Source organism: Xenopus laevis, chromosome 1L (genome assembly GCF_017654675.1).
Source record: "Xenopus laevis strain J_2021 chromosome 1L, Xenopus_laevis_v10.1, whole genome shotgun sequence".
NCBI classification, from domain to species: domain Eukaryota; kingdom Metazoa; phylum Chordata; class Amphibia; order Anura; family Pipidae; genus Xenopus; species Xenopus laevis.
The window spans coordinates 55,078,638-55,098,000 of NC_054371.1; the positions used below are offsets into that span (position 1 = coordinate 55,078,638).

Here is a 19,363-nt window from a genome sequence, read left to right on the forward strand (position 1 = left end):
GAATAATCTGTTATCCAGAAAAACCCTGCGCGAGCATTTTGGATTCAATGTCTGTGCTGCTTATTTTCTATTTACATTATTGAGCCTGACATGGATTGGTGTGCAGCACACGTTTGTTTGTAGGATTTAAGGTCTGAATAGTAAAAGAAATCTCAACACTTCTCTGTGTCATTGCTTTTAGCTACAAGGCCGGCATTGCAGCAGTCTTTGTTGAGAATATAATCTAACAACACAATATACATTTCGCTAGGGGTTGTATGTAGTAAATGGAAAGAAATTTGCACCCCAGGCAGCACACTTTTACTGCTCTGTTGCAGTTAAAATAATAAATTCAAACATCTGTCTAGTTGCAGAGAGGGTACCTGTAACTGGGAAAACATTGTCATATTTTATTATTTACCTTTCTTTCTGTTTATAATTTAGCTGGGACCCTGTATATTCAGGCAGTTTGCTTGGTGTAACTGGTCTTTTTTTCTTTGTAATTTTAATCCTGCAAATATTATTTAAACTTGAGGCCTTGTCACAATTTGGATTCAAAGCCATACTGTAGTAATACCCATAATGACACTGAAGATAATGTAACATTAATGATTTTTTTTTTTTTATTATTCCCTCTAAAGCGAGCAGTGTCCATGAACAGAACCGAAATTACAGGGGGCAGAATGTTTCAAGGCCACCATCAAGACATAATTATGGACCACGATTCTCTAGAGGTAGAGCTGCACAACTACATAACAATGCCTTTGGACAGCATCCTAGAACATATTTCCAACCTGGCTTTCCTAGTCCGCATATGATGAATCAACCCTATCCCTTCCACAGCATGCAAGCTCAAGAATATTCTTCAGCATTACCAAGTAATGGACACGGTACTCCTGTTTCACATTACTACAGTTCTCCTTATGGACATGTGCATCCATACTCTCTCCCACCTCCACCACCACCTCCCCCAGATATGATTTGGTCAGAACAAAACAATCCTCTTCATTTTATGCAGAATTCACAATTTTACACTTCTCCACCACCACCACCACCACCACCACCTCTTGGAAACCCTAACCAGTCCTCATTTGATCCTAATTATAATTGACCAATTATGTAAATATGACCCTTTGAGACAAAAGGTCAGCGTTTACAAATATTTCTTTTTTGTTGGAAGCGTATAGAAAATGTAATTTTGGGTTTCAGAATTCCATACTTTATTCCTAAATGCATATTGCAAAAGAAAATGCAAGTATTTATTTTCCCATTTACTTCCATTCATTTTTGCACCAATTGCAGCATTCCGTTTCTGATTTGGCCACATCCCAGTACTTTTTAAAGGGTTTGTCCAAACCCATGTCTTCACCCTCTAGATAACTAAGGGGCAGATTTATCAAACTGTTTACAACAGAAACAATCAAAATGCAAGTAAAAAAGTAATATGTATGTTTGGTTAACCGTACGCTATTACTTACATTTTTATTTGCTGTAATTCCTTTCTTATTTGTAATAAAAGTTGCATCATGGCTATGTATATTCTTGTTGCTTTCTTTCTTTTTTTTTAAAATCTCCATTTAACAAACAAATGGACCTAAGGATTTTGATTTCAGTCTGGAAAAGTGCAAGGAATGCGCCCTCAGCTGTCAGAATCTGAAATGCTCTATTAAGGTGTAGATTTATTAGAAAATTGAATTATTAGTTTTGTTTAAAAACAGAAGTTACACTCTATTGACTTCAGTGGCATCTCCACAGTTTTTTCAGAAATGGCTAATTTGCTAAATTGCAACTGAAAATCTAGTAGAAGGCTTGTTTACAAATGCAGTATTAAAGGGGAACTCCAGGCTTCCAAACCAAAATTTAAAAAAGAGGCCCACTTAAAGGACCAGTAACATCAAAAAAATTTTTTAAAAAATTTGTTAGTTTACAACGAAAAACAAACACCAAGAAAAAAATAAACTTTAAAATCACAAGTCTTTATTACGAAATAACTTACCAAAACTCCACTTCTTGTGCTCTTCAAAAAAGGCGATACTGCGACCATCCATCCTGCAGCACTCGATTTCTCCACCCTGGCTATTCACTGACAGCATGCGCCTGGGAAGCCCCTGGGATAGCGCTCACACAGGCTAAGGCATGAGCTTCTTCCCTGGGAGAGATGGCTAGCAGCGGCTCCGGCTCAGCCCGGTCCTCTCAACCTTCTGAAGCCGCTTCGCAGCCACACTGGGACGGATTCTGGGAGAGTAAAGCGGCACGTTGTGTACGGGCATGTCTTCATCCAGCTGCAGCCACGGCACGAATAAGTGGGGCTGCATGTGGATGGAGACCTGACGAGACGCGACTTGCCGGGATGCATGGAGTTTATTGTGTGCGCGCTGGGATCCGCTTGTGAATAGTTTATGGTGCTGTTGTGTGCTATTGACTCAACCTAAGAGAACCCAGGAATTAATGCAAGGTCTAGACTGTGGGTATTTCCAAGTTTTCTTTGAGTAAGTGCATATAACCTGCACATAGTTATTTAGTTTTTTATTCAGCAGCTCTCCAGTTTGTAATTTCAGCGATCTGGTTGCTAATGTCCAAATTATCCTAGCAACCATGCATTGATTTGTATAAGAGACTGGAATATGAATAGGAGAGGCATGAATAGAAATATTAGTAATACAAGTACCAATAATAATAAATGTGTAGCCTTACAGAGCATTTGTTTTTTTAGATGAGGTCAGTGACCCCCATTTGAAATGTTGTAAAGAAGGCAAAAATTCAAAAACTATTTTTAAAAAAAGGCCCATTAAAACCACATCTCAAATATACCGTGCAATTAGGACCACCCTACTAATTAAAACCACAGATACTTTCATAAACAAATGGACTGCTGTAATCCCACAGACAGAGGCTACTCAGATAGCACACAAAATGTATGCAAACATTATCAACTAGTAAATGTCAGGAGATGTCTCTACAGATATTGCATCAATATTACCTGACACCGCTTCACATAGGCACCACAAACACAGACAAGTGCCTGAGATGTCATCAACCTCGAGCTGACCTTGTACACTGCCTTTGGTCTTGTCCTAAAATCCAATAATTATGGGGAGAAGTTCAGGTATACTGGAAATCTAACACAACTGACGGCCCCCTTTACGTTAACATGGGCGATTTTCAGGACACCCCCCCACAATCAAAACGTACACGTTCAGAAAGGCTTCTAGCAGAAAGACTGACTATCGCAACCAGAAAAACTATTCTACACCATTTGGCTCTCTTCATCATCTTACCCACTCTTACTAGTCAAACTAAAACTCCATCACATTTTCCATATGGATTGGCTGGAATCTATGACAAACAAAGAACAACATACAGAAAAATTCTTCTTAACCTGGATGAACTATATTGCCTCTCTTCCTACACATATTGAACACCTTACTATTTATGTATTTAGACACACCACCTGGGTCGACAGAATTATCTAACAACCCCATAGTACAAGAAACATGTTTTCATTCAAAATCTTTCTCTTCCACGGAAGCAGGGTCAACAATCACCCCCCCAAGAGTCGCCAAATAAATCGGATGTTACTTGAATATCGCGAACTACTCTAAACTATGACAAGAGGAAATATCGTTGTTTCTATTATTCTTTACTGACTATACTGATCTGTAACCTGACATGTTCTAGACAAAAAAATCTAAGAATATATTGAAATGGAACCCTCCTTATGTACCTCCAAACTTTTCCATTTTGTTAATACTGTTATTTACTTTTATTTGAAAATTAAATAAAAATGTATGTTTAAAAAAAAAAAAAAAAGGCCCATTGAAAAGTCAAACTAAAAGTTAACTTAAAGGTGAACCACCCCTTTAACAAACTGCTTTTGAAATTGCAGCAAGTTTGTGTTCATTTAGCATTTTACACTTGTGTATAAATGAGCTCTTAAAAGAGCAGTACAGTATCAGCGTAACCAACATTATTGGCAAAAACGAAGTCCTTTTATGTCTGTATTTCATGAATTATTTCAGGGTGTATTTCATTAATTATTCAGGGCCGTGAGACATTCTGGAAGAAGCTGAATGGGGGAAAAAAAGCAGCACAAAGCCAAAACTGTCATTTTATAATTAAGTGCTCATTGGTAAGAGAGTAAAACATGTTTATACAGCTATACTGGCAGACAATTAGATTTGTTTTTTAGATGTCTCCCTGTCATTTATCAGTACAATGACTGAGGCATGTCCACTTAGAAATTATTGAGATTATGTCCACTTGGCACACCAGAGTGTAATGTCTACTACTACAGCTTTACCTCTTGTATCCGTAACTGTATGTTTCACGTGTATATATATATATATATATATATATATATATATATATATATATAATAGAGAGAGAGAGAGAGAGAGAGCGAGCGAAAAAAAGCCAGCACAGCTCGTATATAGGTTCTTATTGCCTGGGTGCTAACAGCAAAATAGTAATGGATATCCAGAAGCAGGCGAGCACACACAGGTCTTAGTAGCAAAACAAATGGTGTTTATTATACAAGAAAACTAACGTTTCGGCTAGCACTCTAGCCTTTCTCAAAGTACAAATGCACTGGAAAAACCAATCTTTTAAACCCCCAGTGGCGGGAAAGAAGGGAAAGTGACGTCATAGTGACTAGAATATTAAGTGTGAGTGTGACAGGGTTAAACTCAGACCTCCAAACAGCACAATGATAAGGCTGCCACTAGAGGGAGCTCTGTTATTATTGCAATGTTCTGAGGAGATCCAGGGCCTGAGGCTCATATTAAAGTTGGACATCAACTGAGCCACATGTCTGTGTTACTCCTCTGTTTAAAACAGATGCTGTTGGTTGCATTGTGGCCCTTGTCTGCACTTTCACTACGGAACGCCGGTAACATTTGGGGGCTCGTCCGGGATTCTGTAATCATCGTGCAAGGCAGTCACAGAGGGAGAAGGTGGCCATTACAGCAAAGTGGGAGAGAAAAAGGCTTCAAGCAAGCTACACAGGCTCTGAGATGGCTGACACTACTTCAGTAAAGAAGCTGCAGTGGCAGGTGCAGAAGCTTCTGCACACATTGTCTGAGGATCAGTTGCACTCACTTGCTGTACAGATTCAGGGAGATGCTGGGAAAGAAGTTCCCCAAGCTACAGGTTCAAGTGAGCAGGAGATCTGTGAGTACATTCTGGAACACATACAGGGAGAAGCAGTGGGCAGCATGGAGGACAGTGGTAAGGCATATCTGCTCCAGATTAGAGAGCTGGCTGAGTCTTTGCTAGGAGAAGGAAACTCTGACACCCCCCATGTAAGCAGGGACAGAGAGCACAGCACAATCCACACACAGGAAAGAACACTGCAAATGACAGAAAGTGGGTTTACATTAAAGGACTTAGCAGCTTACCTGCCAAGAAAAGAGTTTAAAATTTATGGCGGTCAAATTTCAGACTGGGACTCTGAACTTACATATAGCAGTGTATGCAAACAGATTGATGAAGGTATACAAGAAAGATACTCAGTCAGAAATCATTAGAACTGTGCTGAAAGCTGTGAAACCAGGAACTTTTAAGGAAATGCTGGTAAACAAGGAGGATCTTTCTGTTGCTGAGCTTAAAAGGTTTTTGCGCTCACATCTCCAGGACAGGAGCAGCACTGACTTGTTCCAGGAACTGATGAATGCTAAACAGCATGATAAAGAAACTCCGCAGCAGTTTGTGTATAGAATTATGGGACTAAAACAGAAAGTATTGTGGTCTTCTCAACAAGTTGGTGCTGCAGTTACTTATGATAAGAACTTGGTGCAAGGAGTGTTTCTCCACACGTTATATCAGGGGTTAAGTGAGAAATATAGTGACATTAGAAGAGAGATTAAGCCATATATTTCAGACTTATTAACAAGTGATGAAGTGCTCCTAGAAACAGTCACTAAACTAGCCAGAATAGAAGCAGAGAGGCAAGTCAGATTAAGTAGCACAGGCAGATCCAAGCTGACTACCACAAATGTTATTCAGGTACAGGATGTAAGAGAGTCCATAAACCATACTAGTGACGATCAAACCTCATTGGTAAAATTAACAGCGCAAGAAGCTGCTCTTACAAAGCATGTACAATCTCTGCTACAGGCAGGCGCTGAAAAAAAGAATGAACCTGGACCTATGAAGGTATTAAATGACAGTGTTAAAACCAAGACAGTGTATAAATGTAAACAATGTGTGCATGAGGGTAAAGATAAATGTTGGCATTGTTTTAAATGTGGTCAGGATGGTCACAGTGCACGTGGCTGCATGAAACAGAAAAGGTTCTCGGGAAACGAGGAATGGTCACAGGTGAGGGACAACCAGTGATCAGTTCTCAAGACAAGTCCCAAACCATTACACAACCCAGTGAAATGCCTCACCCACCAAAGAGTTGGGACAGAAGGAAAGTAGCCAGGCTCATAGGAAATAAATGTTTGCTTACTTGTAATTTGGGAGGTGTGTCCACAAAAGTACTTGTTGACACAGGGTCACAAATAAGTATTGTAGCTGCAAACTGGCTAAAACAATACCAAAAGCACACTACAGTACAACGTATTGAAAAATTGTTAGGAGAAAATGAATGCTTAACAATTAGAGCGGCAAATGGTTCTGTTGTTCCCTATGATGGGTGGGTTGAGCTGGAACTTAAAATTGAGAATAATGGTAAAAAGGTAACCATGTTTGTACCCATGCTAGTTAGCCAACACTGCTCGCTCACTCTAATCATAGGGTTTAATGCAATAGAAGAATTGATTAAAGAAAATGCTGACCGTGCTAACTCTGATGAAAATAGTGTCACAATACTATTAAGTGAGGCATTGCATGTAAAAAAATGTAAAGCAAATGCTTTGGTGGGTCTTGTATTGTCATCCACGAGTAAAGATAAAGAGTTGGTACGTAGCATATATACGGGAAGTCAAAGCATGAAGGTTCGGAAAGGGAAATCATGTGAGATTCTGTGTAATATTCGCTCCTGGCCGGGAGAGGAAACAGTGCTGTTTGAGCCATTATTGCCCAGTCAATGTCCTGAGGGTTTGGAAGCATTCCTATACTTGTGAAGATGCACAGAGGGCGAACAAAACAGATAAAAATTCCCGTTCAGAATACCACTAAGCATACTGTATACATTCAACCAAGGACTGAGTTAGGCATGATCTACCCAATTATGGAAGAGATCTCTGTGGATTATATTAAACCTGCAAAACAAGCGGTACAGAAAAGAAGTAAACATGAAGTATCCATGATGCAAGCAAAGGCCCAAAGCTCCCGGGGCAAGAAATGGAATCCGCCAGTGGATTTACAGCATCTCACGGAAGAAGAGCAGACACTTGCTAGGCAGATGTTATCTGAGGAGTCTGACATTTTTGCAAGAGAGGAGGGAGAAATTGGGTGTATTCCTAATCTGAATCTGCAGATTAATTTAAGAGACAAGATACCAGTACAGAAGTCCTACAACTCCATACCAAGACCCTTATATCAGGAAGTGAAGGACTATATTCAGAAGCTAATGAAGAGGGGGTGGATACGCAAGTCAAAATCATCTTACTCCTCACCTGTGGTATGTGTCCGGAAAAAAGATGGCAGCTTGAGACTGTGCATCGACTTCAGAGAGCTAAATAAGAAGACTGTACCTGATAAGCATCCCCTACCACGAGTTCAAGATCTTCTAGATAATCTGAGTGGATTCTCATGGTTCTCAATCTTGGATCAGGGAAGTGCTTACCATCAAGGCTTTATCTCTGAAGAGTCAAGGCACATGACAGCATTTAGTACACCATGGGGGTTACATGAATGGGTGCGAATCCCTTTTGGCTTGACAAATGCCCCAGCAGCATTCCAAAGGTGTATGGAAGAGACTCTGGAAGATTTGAGAGATGAATGTTGCTCGCCCTATCTAGATGATGTTCTGTGTTATTCTAAGACATTTCCAGAACATATTGAAGTTCTAAGAAAGGTTTTTCAGAAAATGCGTGCATATGGAATCAAGTTGAGACCAAATAAGTGTGAACTTTTCAAAAGAGAAGTGAGGTTCCTAGGAAGACTTGTGTCAGGCAAAGGAATTCGAATGGACCCAAAGGATACAGAAGCAATTCAGGCAGTCAGAGAGAAAACACCAAGGACAGTGGGAGATGTGAGGAAACTACTGGGGTTCCTAAGTTATTACCGCTGTTTTATTCAGAACTTCTCCAGAATTGCTAAACCTCTGTATGACTCGCTGCAAACAAAGAACGAATCTAAGAAAATAAGTAAAAATTATGTAGCGAATGAGAAACGGCATGTGAGGATAGGAAGGAAACAACAGTTACCATCAGGAACCTCCGTTCGGTGGACAGCAAAGCATCAGGAAACTGTTGACAAGATAACAGTGTTGCTAACCAAACCTCCAATTCTTGCTTATCCAGACTTTAATCTGCCATTTATCTTGCATACTGATGCATCACAAGATGGGCTAGGTGCAGTGCTTTACCAACATCAGGAGAATAAACTGCGTATTATTGGATTTGGTTCACGGACACTGACACCCACTGAAAAAAATTATCACCTACACTCAGGAAAACTGGAATTCTTGGCCTTGAAGTGGGCCATTTGTGATAAATTTCGGGACTATCTGTACTATGCTCCCTCGTTCACTGTTTTTACAGACAATAACCCACTGACCTATGTTCTCAGCTCAGCAAGACTAAATAGTGTGGGACACCGATGGGTAGGGGAGTTAGCTGATTTTCATTTTGATATTAAATATCGTCCAGGTAAGAAAAATGCGGATGCTGATACTCTGTCTAGAATGCCATTAAACACTGCTGAAGATGAAGATGAATTCATAAACGTGATCACGCCACAGACTATCTCTGCTATATGGACAGGAAGCAAGGCAGGGAGTGATGAAGCAGATCTTTGGGCCATGTCATTAGCCCTAGAACCACAAATTGAAGAAAAATTTCAAGATATTGACCCTCAGGAAATTATTACAAGGGATAAGCTCAGAACTGCTCAGTCAGAAGACAAAGCTATCCAAGTGGTAATGGATCTAAAAATGAAGAAGAAAGTACCCTCAAAGGAAGACAAAAGGAACCTGGACAGGAGAGGAAAACAACTTGTACATGATTGGGGCAAACTGAGTGTGAAAGAGAACCTCTTACTACGGCAGAACAAAATAGTGGTTCCATAGAAATTAACTCCAATAGTGTTGAAACACTTACATAATGACATGGGCCACTGTGGAGTAGACAAAGTGATGCAGCTTGCAAGAGAAAGATTTTACTGGCCTTTCATGCAGAAACAGATAACGGACTATGTTACTAAAAGATGTAGCTGCCTTCAACAGAAGCGTCCAACAGTACCGGATAGGGCACCGATGGGTTCTATTAACACAAGTGCCCCCTTTGAACTTGTCTCAGTGGATTTCCTTCACCTAGAGAAGAGCAGAGGTGGCTATGAATACATACTGGTAGTCATGGATCATTTCACTCGCTTTGCCCAGGCATATCCTACTCGAAACAAAGCAGGAAAAACAGCTGCAGAGAAGATTTTCGACAATTTCATCCCTATATTTGGATATCCTGAAAAATTACATCATGATCAAGGCAAAGAATTTGAGAACCACCTCTTTAGAAGATTGAGGCAGTTGTCAGGAATAGCCCATTCTAGGACAACACCGTACCATCCACAAGGCAACCCAGTAGAGAGATTGAACAGAACACTTTTACAAATGCTCCGGACTTTAGAAGAGGAGAGGAAAGCTCAGTGGAAAGAGTATCTACCACACATTGTTCATGCGTATAACTGTACCAGGCATGCTGCAACTGGCTATGCCCCTTACTACCTGCTATATGGTAGGGCACCTCGTCTACCAATAGATCTGATATTTGACCTGGATGATGAGAATGGAGCGGCATCACCTCAACACTATGCTGAGAAATGGGCTTCAAAAATGAAGGAAGCTTACAGAATTGCCTCGGAGAACAGCCAAAAGTCATCTCAAAAGGGGAAAAGGTACTATGACAAGCATGTCAAAGGAGTTGCTCTGCAGCCTGGTGACCGTGTTCTTGTAAGAAATCTGTCAGAGAGGGGAGGGCCAGGAAAACTCCGCACTTACTGGGAGAAAGAAGTATGCAGGGTGATTGAACAGATAGGGCCAGAACATATTTATAAAGTTGAATCAGAGCAAGGTAATAAACCAACCAGAGTGATTCATCGCAATTTGCTGCTTCCTGTCAGAGAGTTACCCCTGGAAAATAAGCCAAAGGAATTACAGAAGAAGACTCTCACCAGACCAGTGGTTAGAGCTGAAGTAAACAACAATTCAGAGAACGCAGAGTCAGATTCCTCAGATGAAGGGTATTACTTCTGTCCTGAACTTTTCCAACATAGCGAGCAATGTGTTACTCCGCAGCTACGAGCTGAGGCTGAAGAATTTTATCCTAGGGACTGTAATGACACACAAGAACAGCTGGAAAACCATAGAATGATAGAGGAAAATGCTCAAGACCTGCCTGTGGAATTTGTACAAGAACAGCTGGAACGCCACAGCCTATCGGATAAGGAAGTCCAAGACTTGCCTGTAGAATCAACAGAAGGGAATAGAGCACCATCTTTACAACAAACAGAGTTACAATGTGACTACGACACAGTTATGCCAAATGTCCTGGAAGAACAGAGAAAGGACAGTCCTCCACGACAATCAGACTATCCCCAGAGAACAAGGAAACCAAAGGAGATATTCACATACGAGACCCTTGGAAAACCCTCTTTTCAAAAATGGAATGTTCAGGCAAATGTGATCAAACAGCACTGTAATTCCCCAGAAACAGATAGGCCTAACTATATACCTTTAACAATACCCTCCTGTTCATACTTTTTGCCAAGAACATATGCCGATTGCTATAATCTGAACTATGATTGAACTGTATTTGTGAAATGTCAGGAGACATTTAATGGAAGAGGGGGAGTGTGTGACAGGGTTAAACTCAGACCTCCAAACAGCACAATGATAAGGCTGCCACTAGAGGGAGCTCTGTTATTATTGCAATGTTCTGAGGAGATCCAGGGCCTGAGGCTCATATTAAAGTTGGACATCAACTGAGCCACATGTCTGTGTTACTCCTCTGTTTAAAACAGATGCTGTTGGTTGCATTGTGGCCCTTGTCTGCACTTTCACTACGGAACGCCGGTAACATGAGTAAACAGTATACAGCAAAGAAGCGTGAAAGTAAAATAAAACCATCAAACAGGGGGAATTCATAATATATCCACATCAAAGAAAGCAATCAATACGGAAAAAGTTCATGTTTAAATTAGTATGTACAAAGATTAGTAAAAGCGCTAACGCTAAGATGAGTCCAAATTACAGTTCATGAATATTTAACAATGTCGGCATTTCATTATATAAAGTAAATGCAGTATACAAAACATAAGTTAATAATAAAGGTAAAAGTCCCTTGACAAAGTAGATAAATGTAACAATGCAAAATTGTATCAGCGCTTGAGGAAAAGAAACAATGTGTGGTGGAAGTCCGTTAACACATTAATCGCCAGGCTGGTCATTATGGAGGGAGATGTCGAGTGGTGACAAATGTAATGATAGTTCCACACAGATAAAATATGTTCGTCAAATGATCCGGCAGCATAGGTGCCGGAACATAGTGTACCTTATTGCAGGTCGTGGGATCCGTTATTCAGGAGGCAAGTAATCGGTAGCATGATGTGCAATGGAGAACACAGCGGTGTGGGGCCTCTAGTGGTGCAGCGGCTGTTCGAGGGCTCCCGTTGATGTCAGTCGGGGAAACAGCAGAAAAGTTTCTCTCACCTCACCTTCGTTGCTACCCCTCCAGGCCCTAGCTAAGCTCACTTCCATATAGGGCTCACAGCTAGCCTGAACTGCACCTGATCTATTGCTGGCCTTACACCCCTAGCTTCATTTCCATGGTGATTACTCCCACGGTCTTCACTCCACGTATGTGAGAGAAACTTTTCTGCTGTTTCCCCGACTGACATCAACGGGAGCCCTCGAACAGCCGCTGCACCACTAGAGGCCCCACACCGCTGTGTTCTCCATTGCACATCATGCTACCGATTACTTGCCTCCTGAATAACGGATCCCACGACCTGCAATAAGGTACACTATGTTCCGGCACCTATGCTGCCGGATCATTTGACGAACATATTTTATCTGTGTGGAACTATCATTACATTTGTCACCACTCGACATCTCCCTCCATAATGACCAGCCTGGCGATTAATGTGTTAACGGACTTCCACCACACATTGTTTCTTTTCCTCAAGCGCTGATACAATTTTGCATTGTTACATTTATCTACTTTGTCAAGGGACTTTTACCTTTATTATTAACTTATGTTTTGTATACTGCATTTACTTTATATAATGAAATGCCGACATTGTTAAATATTCATGAACTGTAATTTGGACTCATCTTAGCGTTAGCGCTTTTACTAATCTTTGTACATACTAATTTAAACATGAACTTTTTCCGTATTGATTGCTTTCTTTGATGTGGATATATTATGAATTCCCCCTGTTTGATGGTTTTATTTTACTTTCACGCTTCTTTGCTGTATACTGTTTACTCACACTTAATATTCTAGTCACTATGACGTCACTTTCCCTTCTTTCCCGCCACTGGGGGTTTTTCCAGTGCATTTGTACTTTGAGAAAGGCTAGAGTGCTAGCCGAAACGTTAGTTTTCTTGTATAATAAACACCATTTGTTTTGCTACTAAGACCTGTGTGTGCTCGCCTGCTTCTGGATATATATATATATATATATATATATATATCCCAACCCTGGAATAAAAATGATTTTAAATGCTTATAATGTCATTTGCAAGCAGGGATGGCAGATGGCCCCACATATGTGAAGAAACTACTACTGCCATTTGAGCTATGATCTCATTATGTTCAGTGACCTTTGAAACTGCTCCATACTTTGTGTGCCAAAAGAATTGAATATGTGCATCTGGTTTCATAGTTATTTATTTAAAATCCTAAAGCTGCCTAATATTGTGCTATATCTGCAAAACCTTCGAGAGCTCGGTTCTGCATAGCATACTTCTGCATTCCAGAATGATGATGGGTTTTAGATTGGGTAAAGCTTATTATATACACACACCTGTATATATTCCCATAGACTCCATTTTATCCAAATAATCATTTTGTTTCCTTTTTCTCTGTAATAATAAAACTGTACCTTGTACTTGGTCCCAACTAAGATATAATTAGAAGCAAAACCAGCCTGTTGGGGTTATTTAATGTTTACATGATTTTCTAGTAGACTTAAGGTATGAAAAGCCAAATCACGGAAAGATCCGTTCTCCAAAAAAAACCCAGGTCCCGAGCATTCTGGATAATGGCTCCACAAGGGAAAGTTAAGACATGTTGTGCCTTAAGCTACTAAAAATGTCTTACCCTTTAAACAAAACAGGATTGTTTGTCCATATATTGCAATATATTTAAGCTGGCCAACTATGTCAAAGTCATCCCATATGTGGCCAGTCCAACATTCAAATTGCATCTGATTCATTAAGAAATCTATATGTATATGTGTGTGTATGTGTATATGTGTATATGTGTGTATGTGTGTGTGTATATATGTATATATATATATATATATATATATATATATATATATATATATATATATATATTTATTTATTTATTTTTTTAATAAAAAAAATAAAATATTTAGGAAGAGAAATAAGAGCATGGTTATTACAAAGCAGTAAATGAAAGAAAAATCCTTTAGGCTAAAGCTGTGCAAGTGTTTTTGCAGTATGTTGGTTATGAAATAAATATAATTATTCGCTGCTAGTACTTTGCTGTTTGTTAATAATATAATAGCTATCAGGGAGTTGCTTTCCCATTTTGAGTACTGCTGGATGTATTCACACACATTTAAACATAAGTCAGGTAACTGGTTACACTTAGAATCAGTTGGGTTGGACTCATGGAAAAGGATGCATGAGACCTTAGAAATATCTTTAGTAAAAGTATTGAAAGCCTGCAATTAGAATATAAAAGTACATTTATTTTCATTCCTATTTCTGTGGGGCCTATACAAAGGGGAAATTTTAAAAGGTTAGAACCAGGGGTATATTACTATGGAGGATTTCTTAGTTACTTCAATATCTTATTGAGAAATGATAGTGGAAATGTTCATGCTGGGCCTGCTAGTAGTTAAGAACTACCAGGTTATAAGTATAGGGCCATGTTAAATGACATTGTAGAATGCAATACCAATATCAGAGCCCAGGTCTTAATTACTGTGTTGTTCAGCTGGTGAATAATATCTTACACTTGACCTGAACCCTAGCTAAATGTGCAGATTTTAACCCAACTCTCTGGTCCTGCAGGGACAATGGATGAGCCCAACATCACTACAATGCCGGCTGGCCTTCCAGATGTAGCATCCCACAAAGCAAGACTGGATTTTTTTTTTTAAACATGCTCAGAATTTGGTTCCTATTAATACAGGTACTTAGGCAATTTGACACCATTTAATCTATAGACCCTGAGTGGCTTATTGTCAATTGTGTGTGTGGTTCAAATAATGGCAGCTCCCCAAGCTTGTAATTTAAACGAGCTCGTATAAAGCTCTGATTTTTAACATGATTAATATGATTTAAATCTCATAGCTCTAAATCTCTTTTGAAAATGGTTTAGGCATATCCAATTGCCACTGTTTAAACAATTATTCTGCACAGCAGGTTATCACAAGGATTCCGAAAATGCTTAAATTTCATTTAGATTTTTACATTTTTTTTTAATTCACTAATTTTAGGATCTGATGTCTTCTGTAACAGTACATAAATACCATCGGAGAGTGTTTTAGGGAACTGACAATTATATGGTAACCTGATATAAACTTTTGTAAGTACTGTTAATATCCCTGTGTGTATGAAGAAATATTAGAGGTTTAATATAATGCATTTCACATCCTATTTAATAAACCGCTTTTCATAAAAGAAAATAATAAATTAATGTTATTGAAATGAAGTTTCCTTCTTTGTCCATGGCTTAAGTAAAAGCCTTATGAAATGATGTAGTGCATACCTATAAAAATTGTTCTATCTATGTTTTATCCTTTTATTAAATTTCTTTGTGAATACGAAGGTGCCATATTCACTATGTAATGCAGCTTTCTAACTGTATAAAAAATATTCTTTAGCTGCGAAATCTTCTATATGCATCCCCGTAAAAGAAAATATTTATAAGGTCCTATATGGCTGGTATCACACCCCAGAGTTTTCCAGGGATGTCATCAAATTGCTGGCGATGTGGAAAGGCCCCAGCAGATCTGTTTCACATAGTTTGGTCATGCCCCATCAATACCTCCTTATGGATCATAGTGAGGAGACTTGTGAGGAAGGCCTGGAACTCCCAAGCACTTCCCTAACTCATTTCTTAGGACACCCTATTCAAGGTGTATGGAAAAGGGTACAAAAAAAATCTTAAACTGCATATTCATAGCAACACACTGCTCAATTTCTGCAAAATGGAAAGATCCGTCGCCCCCATCTTTATGGGATTTACTCAACAGAATAGAACATGTCAGAAGGATGGAATACTTAACAGCTTTAGCCCATGATACTTTAATAGATTTTGAGGGGGGATTGGTTTATGTGGAATAGCTACTATAGGGAGTTACAAGATCCTCAACAAATATAAAGGAAAAGGGAAGGTCCTGATAAGGAACATACTTACCTGATATACCTGGGATAAGCCCCCCCCTTCTCCTGGCATATAGAAACTTGTGTATACTCTATGTGATAAAATTTAAAATGATGGAAACATTGTCTAAATTGATCTTATTTGTATATCTCACAACCCACTTACCTTGTTTTGTACATAAAAAAATAAATCTTTATGTATTCTACACCAATTAAATGTTATAATTGTCCGTGCTAAAGGAGAAGGTAAGTCCAACATGAAAGACAATTAAGCACAAAACAAAAGCAGTTGTAAAGTAACTCACTGCAGTAGATAAGTGCCCTGGGTGCTCCTGCCCCAGGCCCTTAGCTCAAGTGGGTGGATAAACCGTAGGCAAACAAACAAATGTTGTTGCAAGGCACTTAGGACACTTAGTCATAGGCTGTCATGACATGAAATGCGTCAGGCAAGAGATGTTTGTACAATAAAGATTTCTATTTTTTTATTCATCTTCTGTCTGATCTATTTTGTGGTTTTCCGGAGTGCCTTGCACCAACATTTGTTTGTTTGCCTAATGGAGAAGTAAGGCTGAGTTTACTTGGGGGTACCCCCAAGCAATATTGACTTACCTGAATCCCTGGGCCGGTGCTACTATCAGCAGAAAACTGCCTTGGTCCAGGGGGTTCTTCCAGCATTGGTCTGCCAGCACCTGGAAGCATTGTTTCCACTCGGGTGCAGGCAGACATGACTGAAACACATTTTGTGTAGAAATCTGTCTGCAGTTAGAAAGCCAAGGGGAACAGCAGGACAGTGGATTCTCCACCTGTGTAGAATACCCTTTGGTAATGACTGTCTGGCCCTAGCCTAAATTATGGGTGTTTTTTCGTTAGAAAGACTAGTATAGTTTATATAAACATGATGCTGTGTAGCCATGGGGGCAGTCGTTCAAACTGCTGTCAGTGCTTGAAATAAAAATATCATAGAGAGCGAAATTAGTCTCTCTATGAAAGCTAGGGACGGAATGGAATGAGATGTTATAAATTTGGCACAATAGATTTGCTAGAAAGCAAGTGGATAAAAAGGTCTGTAAAGTTATCTGAAGAAATTAAAGGATGAGGAGAGCACTTCTCAATAGCAAAACGCTGTGGTAATTTTTTTTAAAGGCTACACAGCATTTTGCTATTGAGAAGTGCTCTCCTCATCCTTTAATTTTTGCCAGATGTTGGGATAGCGGTTTACCCAAGCGAGGATTTGATGCATTCTTTGAAAAATTGAAAGGGCAGTGCGGAGGACGTCATTGGCTTATCTGAAGAAATGTCCTCCCCCCTTTTTTTCCCCCCTTTGTGCATAAAGAGAATCGGCAATTAGGAAAAAAAGACCAGTTAAGCCTGGCAGGAGCTACAGATTATAACAATATTAATCATGCATCTAAGGCTGTGAACACACATGCGGTTTTCGCATTTCCGTGAGGTAAAACCACGTGTGTTCACAGCCTTAAAAAAAGCCAACCGCTGCGTAAATACGCTAAGTGATTTCAAGATTAGGCAATGGCACACTAGGTACATGTATTTACACGGTGTTCAGCTTTTTTAAAAACCGTGCCACGTTTCGACGCCGAAAAGTGCATGTGTGTCCATGCCCTTAGGCTGTGAAATACTTTACTTATCCCCTTATGTGTTTAACATTAACTGTCTTACATACATGACAAATGCAAAAAGGCATTGGGTGGAAAGCTTTATTCACCATAAAACATTTTGAATTGTGATGATTAAACTATTTTGCCTCTTCTGTAATTCATTTTATAACCATTATGTCTTTAAAAAATTTTTTTTGTTTTATAAATCTTTACAGCTATAGAAATCTCATTGGTATTAGCTTCTGAGATGGATCCCAAGGGAACAGCATGAAAGAATTATGCGTGCAACACGTCAGATTGGAATCTCAGCATTTCTCTTTCACCCCCTTGTGTTTATTAAATTTGTGTGCTCACGTACCAGATCTTTGGGTCTGAATTCATTAATTAGAATTCCCAAACTATAACTTTAGATGCTGCATTTTGTGAATTCTTTGGGGACATAATTAGTGCCTTCTTAAAAAAACAAAAAAATAAAAACAGAAAAGTATGTTATGTAGATGATCAGAGTCTAATAGATTTGCAGTATGGATAACTAATGCACCCAGCCTAACCATCTTGATGTTTTAATGCCCATTTTGTGTCTGTATTTCAAATACACTTCTGCACAGTTTTGGACTGCTGTGTGTTGCATAGAGAAGACACCTTCTCCTAATTCGCATACAAAGCAAAAGGTGTCCTTGGAAGGAAACCAAGTATTGCTCCTAAAATGAAAATCTTTATAAAAAACCCTATAGCCTAAAACGTATTGACTAAGTTTGTAAGGGGGTGAACCAGTTGAAAAGTGTGATATGTGAAAATGTTGTTATCTTGTGAGTGACAAAAATGTGTTTGATTGTAAAATGTTTAAAAATGTTGAATGTAATTGTGTGATTCGCCACTAGATGGCAGCAGAGGTTTAATTTAGTTTAGTTGTAATTCCTTTTCCAGACACTAGAGGCCACTATAGAGTACAGAAGGGCTATAAAAGAAGGTGCCCCGCCCAAGGTAAGCAGTCTTGATGGGAGGGTGTGACAGAAGGACATCAGCTGGTCGGTGAGTGGAGACATCGTTGACAGATAGTAAAAGCTAGAATAGGAAAGATCTTAAGTAAATTGAGCACTAGGTGCACGATATAGTGAGGATAGTTAGTAAGGGCAACTGTGGCCCCATCAAGGAGGAAAGTGGAATTCGTTTCCTATGGGCACTCCGTAAGTAAGGGAATCAGTGGAAGTTTAGGACAAGGTAGGAAGGACACCTGGGTCTCTGGACAGGAATTGGATGGAAAAGGTCCTAACCTGGAAGTGTGGAGGGATATCACCCAGAAGGTATCAGGCCACTATTGGAGAGTGGAGTATATACCGGACCACTAGTCGGTTAGGTGTGATCCAAGATCCTAGACAGGTGTGCCTACTCTGGATTGATTCCCTGAAGTACTTGTAATTGAATGTGCTTGAACAAGTGTGTGCTGGAGTGATTGTAAAGTGTCTGATATGGAAGTATCCTGGTGTTCCTACAAGAATAAAAATTTCCTATTTCATTTTTACATCAAGTCTCATGTGGTGAGTAACCATGGGTTAAGTTCCCCTTTAAAACCTGAAAGCCCCTCCCACAAGTTTTAAATCAAAACCAGGGAAGTTGCTGATCCCAGCTAGTAGTCCTAGCTACAGTGTGGTTTCATTATTTTTGGAGCTCATCCAGGATTTCTTTGTGTTTGCATGCAAATGACAATAGGGTCTCAAAATGCATTATTTTGTTAATCCACTTCCCTGGCTCTGCATACACTCATCAATAAACCCTTCCCTACACTGATTAGCCCCAGTAAGGGCTAAGCCAATCTGTAATTCTGATCTGATCAGCAACTGGCCTGCATACCTCAATATATCCTGACTTGATTACTGGAATCTTCTATTAATCAGTCTTTGTGCATATCACCTTTCAGCTTTTCAATCTCTCATAAACTTTGAAACCAACATCATCGCTCTCTGCTAAAATATAAGAAACTTTCTAAATACAATCAATTAAAAATTCTGTACTGTTTTTGAAATAATCAAGTTTATCTTCACCATTCCTCTCTCAGCATCTGTTCTCCTCATTCTGT

At 39.4% G+C, this 19,363-nt stretch overlaps 1 protein-coding gene across 1 annotated transcript in view; it reads left to right on the plus strand.

The window, feature by feature from the left end:
• Positions 1-1,516, plus strand: part of naf1.L (nuclear assembly factor 1 ribonucleoprotein L homeolog) — a 45,081-nt gene extending 43,565 nt beyond the window's left edge. Inside the window, exon 10 of the mRNA XM_018231004.2 lies at positions 621-1,516. Coding sequence (XP_018086493.2) covers positions 621-1,090 — 470 coding nt within the window. The 3' untranslated portion in view covers positions 1,091-1,516. The remainder of the gene's footprint in view (positions 1-620) is intronic.
• Positions 1,517-19,363: the final 17,847 nt, after the last annotated feature.